Raw genomic sequence first — 4,861 nt, 5'->3', positions numbered from 1 at the left:
AACTTGGTGGCAGCGTATTGATTAAAATTTGAACATTTGTACGTGTATGAACGAACAACATTTATTTAGTTGTTGGTGTTAAGCCTTACACTCAATACATCCAACAGAAGATATTTCTATACAAATGTTTGCACGGTCGTTTTACGGATCCCGCGGGTAGTTCCCTGTGATATATATATAAACATACTTTTCTTTTATGTATACATATTCCTTTAAACTTGATCAATAAACTACAGATGGTAAATTGCAATCCATCCCGGACAAGAAAATGAATATTAAATGAACTATAAAAAGACACAAATCATGGAAATTGGTACCCATACCAATGAAAGCCGGTCACACTTTAAAATCAGACGGGAATCTTATTTCACGTTTAGTTTAAATGAATAATACGCTGTTTTAGTATAAAACAGACAAGGAAGTTTATTTCTCTCTCTCTCTCTCTCTCTCTCTCTCTCTCGTGCAGTTTAAAATATCACTCAACAATTTTTTGTAGATTATATATCATTTAATGATACTTGGAATAACAATGATGATACACACTTTGGTATATAACGTATGGCAATGACCCAAATATCTGCTCACATATAAAAATAAATTTATATATATGTATATATCTAAAAGAAGAAACCACAATTAAATGTCAATTATACATAACATGAACGTGAAGAATATTTCCAATGCGATTATGTGCCTTATAATTGTATGTGGCATAAAATCGCAAACATGCATACATGTAGGTATGGTACAGGGGCATTATCTATAATTGGCCCTTACAACCCTGATAGGCTATTTACAATGTAAATAAAAGAATGTACATAACTTCAAGTTGGTTTGTGTCTGAATACATTAAAATCAGAATAAAACGTGAATAATAAATGCATATACCTGTTAAGAATTTAACCTTATCTTTTTTATTGTAGAAAGCACGAGTATTTTTGATACATGTAGTAATGCTTCTCAAAAATTGATACGATTAAAAGTATTTTCATTAAGAAATGTTTTTAGAAACTTTTATGGTTGACCATGTGTGACAACTAGGGCAAGGCACTAAACTTGAACTGGTAAACAATGCAGCGACGTTAAATGGATGTAGACATTCAATCTCTCTCCCCAGTCTTTTTAATGGCAGATAGAATTCCGCACTTTAAATGGCGACAGAAAATTACCAAAATGGTTTCTTGATACCAAGAATTTCCGAACTTTGACACCTAAAGTCGTGTCGTCAACAGGAATTTGCCGACATAGCTCAGAACGCGCAAGATTCGTAAAATATCCAGTCATTCTACATGTAGCACTATCACATTTATAAACGTCTCATTTTTGCACGACACATTGATTATCAGTAACCACTTGTTTTAGTAAATGAACTCTGATTCAATTTGCCGATCGTCGTCATTTCCGGCGTTATTGAGTTCGTATGCTGTTGGGTACTGGTCGCCATTAGGATTGCCTTTAGATACACGAGTCTGTTCTTTCATGCTTTGAGAAAACGATTTCTCGTTTAGAAATTGGTTTTCTTCCCGCCGGAAGTCACGTGGTCGTCGTAGTTGAGAATCGTAAGGACCTGGAGCCGGGAAGGCGCCGAACGGGATCTCGGAAGTGTACCCACCAAAACCAGTCTCGGGTGGTGGTGCATTATTGCGGTTTTTCTTCTTATTCTTCTTTTCTTTCTTTTTTGATGGTTTTGCGTCTGTAGGGTACCTCATAGGAGGCGGAACTGACCTTGACCTTCCGTATCCGTAAATTGTAGGATAGATAGGGCCATAAACCGGGTGCATAAATGGGGCGGGCGGATATCCAGGATACATCATCCTTTGTGGACCCCTTCCCTCGGGGGGAGACCGGCTTCGTCGTCGTCTGCGTTCATGTTTATCACGTCTGCTTAATCTCTCTCGTGTCCTGTCCTCTAGATTCATTTCATAATCGCGCGGCGGCGTCGGGGGTCTGTATCCGGAAATATCACTTCCGGAATCTGAGTTCCCGTTGGCCATTCTCTTTGCAAATGTGTCGTCCGGATCCCTTCCTCTCTCAGATCCCGAAGATGAAGAGTTGGATCGACTTCCTGACCGTGGACGTTGTTTTGGTCTTCGAACGTAAATCGGGGGCGGCGGCGGGCCGTACATCATTGCACCAGGGGGTGGCGGCGGGCCACCATACATTGGTCTCCGTATCATGGGCGGCGGTGGCGAAAAGAACCTTGCTCTAGGTCCAACCATTATAGGTCTTCCCGGTGGGGGTGGTACCATCATTGGGTGTCTACCCGGTGGCCCCATCATACGTGGTCCAGGTATTACCATTGGTGGTGGCATAGGCCCGCCTCGAGCCGATATTGTCGGATGCTGCGGTCGCTGTTGAATTGGGCGAGGTGTTCGTGAGGGTCCAATATCAGAGTATGCCTTTTCTCCTAATTTTTCGATGTTGTACTTTTTAACCTCCGTATTGGCTCCGCTGTAGAAGTATCCAGTGGTAGGGACAGTGTCATAAAACTCGGGCGCGGCATCCTTAACACTCTCCACCACTTCGCCGGTTTGCAAACGTACGTCATTAAAGCCTGATGGATGTAAATCTGCCTTCATATTACCGTTTGGCACATTTCCGTTCAGAATACCGGTACCTCCATTGACAATTTTCTCGACTCGACCACTCTGTGGTTGTGGAATTTGAGTCGGATGTGATGGGGCTACAAAGGAACTCCTGTTGCTGGTGGTTCCTCGCTGTTTATACTTAGCATCAATGAATTTGGTAGCCTTCACTAACTCCAGAGCATCGTGATCATTTGCACATAAAAATCCATGACATTCCAACACTTTCCTCCCCTTTGTCCTGCGAGTAATCGCGGTGAAAATGGCAGGATTTTTGGAATTCGCACCACCTGCTTGTTGTGACGTCAGAGACACGAATTTCGACGTCATCTCGCCAGTGGCGCCATTGACGGAACGAACCTGTCGGACTGCCGCACATAGTGTCAATGAAAATATAGGAAACTCTATAACAGTACTTGCGTCTCTCACATATTGCATGCGTATTCCAGACGGAAGTATGTTGACCCAAGCATCTATCCCCTGAATTTGGGCGTTGTCCCCAACAGGATATCTGTCACGGAGGGGTTGCTGTATGGCTTCCAGTCCCTCAGTGGTCTCCAGGGGGACCGAGCTCCCAATGTACAGGACCCGTCTCCGGACAAGGATTTGTTCCTCCCTTTGAATCACCATGATGTTGGTCTAGAAGAAACAACACAATAAGTTATGCGGAAAAATGAAATTTACACACTAAAAATTGGCTCTCTCTCATGACCACGTGACGATATTTGATATAGGGCTACCCTACCTGAATTGTTCTGAATTGGAGAGAAAAGTTAGTGTGTGTACGGTTCACATCACCCGTGAAGCGAACGGGAGACGGATGCCGCACATAATTTGTTCAGGTGAAGAAAAAATGTCATGCCATACCTGTGTTTACGCGGGGCACCAATCTGGAACCATTCCGTCAATTCGCGACGTATCTGTCCCCTCCTCCGATCTTTGGACACTGGCTATAAGTAATCCCCACAGAAAATAAACAACCTGTTAGTCTCACACTCAAAAATAACAACAACCCGGCAGTTTATAGGGAATTATCCTGGCTATCCAGCCCTGGTATTGTTATGTAAAACTTTGGTCTGATCGTGAATATGACACTCTATGCAAATCTTTTCAGAACCGGTTTTTGAAGCGAGACCCTATTTTTAGTCTCCACAACGAATCAGCCAGGCATAACACCTTTTAAATCCAATCCCTCAGAATGTACATGTAATTTTAGTTCTTGATGAGGAAAATTAACACACAAAACACAAAGTTGGGCGAATCAGTAACACAACTGTCTCCCACTAATCGTTCACAAACTGTGTTTTTCTCGTCACGAAAGAGTGGGCAGCGAAATCAATATAGTTTATATCGATTAATTGCGTCAACAATACACAAATAATCGGTGTCTGATTATCGCATACAGTCATATAGAATTAGAAGGACGTGTGTTGTCCCGAGGGTGAAATCCAGATATGACTGGCAGTCGATCATTTTTTTTTTTTTGAAGCGTCGTTATTAATGATATTCTGAATCCTAATAACCCAACGCTGTCATAGTATAAATTTGCAATTGATTTCTTCCAAGATATAATTAAATTCCTGCTCATCCCAGTAAGAAATTATTAATAAACCTAATGAATGTCTTGGAGAGCAAGAAAAGATATACTATATTTTTTTGGATAATGAAACCATGTGAGCAACAAACTCCATACATGATCGATTTCAATCGCAGCCATGCAAATCAAATAATGCAAAAGTCAACGTTGCATTGCGCATTCCCAATTAATTTGAATGCGAAAATTAATGGGAAAGGAAGCAATTTGACATGTTTATCATGCATGTGTTTGACTAGTCGCGTTGTGAAAAATTGATATTTTAGCCTGGACTTATTTTTATTCAAGACTGAAAAAAGTTGCGCACATTTTATACAGCATATAATCAAGATGGGTTATTTTTTGTTTATTCTTTTTTCCAAGCACAAAAGATACATGTATTCTGAAAAAAATAAGCACAAAAGTAACTTGAAGCTAAACCTGCATACTACATATATTTTACATGTTTTTCATGCTGATGAAGCTCATACAGGAGGCATAACTCAAAACTTCGAGTGAAGACAGCATAATGCCTCTCGGATGATGAGTTATCTTTCTTTTGTAATAGAAAGAAAAGATAAGGCGGAAAGGTTAAAGTCCATTTAACAACCATCAACTTTACCATTAAACATCGGGGGTGTTTCCGTCCGGCTATTTCCAGAACACCAGCACCTTGTACATAAACATTCCCTTTCTCTGTTTT

General features: G+C 40.9%; 1 protein-coding gene across 1 annotated transcript; it reads right to left on the bottom strand.

The window, feature by feature from the left end:
* Nucleotides 1-1,335: 1,335 nt before the first annotated feature.
* LOC105326199 (SR-related and CTD-associated factor 4) lies at nucleotides 1,336-3,682 on the bottom strand. Its single transcript, XM_011426071.4, has 2 exons — nucleotides 3,453-3,682; nucleotides 1,336-3,224 (listed from the first exon to the last, which is right to left on the bottom strand). Exon 2 carries the CDS (start codon nucleotides 3,213-3,215, stop codon nucleotides 1,359-1,361), a length of 1,857 nt encoding a protein of 618 aa, XP_011424373.3. The 5' UTR covers nucleotides 3,216-3,224; nucleotides 3,453-3,682; the 3' UTR covers nucleotides 1,336-1,358.
* Nucleotides 3,683-4,861: the final 1,179 nt, after the last annotated feature.

This window comes from Magallana gigas, chromosome 3, assembly GCF_963853765.1.
Source record: "Magallana gigas chromosome 3, xbMagGiga1.1, whole genome shotgun sequence".
NCBI classification, from domain to species: domain Eukaryota; kingdom Metazoa; phylum Mollusca; class Bivalvia; order Ostreida; family Ostreidae; genus Magallana; species Magallana gigas.
Note: the sequence above shows the minus strand (reverse complement) of the source record. Positions and strands in the feature narration are given on the sequence as shown.

Excerpts from the sequence above, each read along its gene's own strand:
- LOC105326199 (XM_011426071.4), bottom strand. The coding sequence starts at position 3,215 with ATGGTGATTCAAAGGGAGGAACAAATCCTTGTCCGGAGACGGGTCCTG.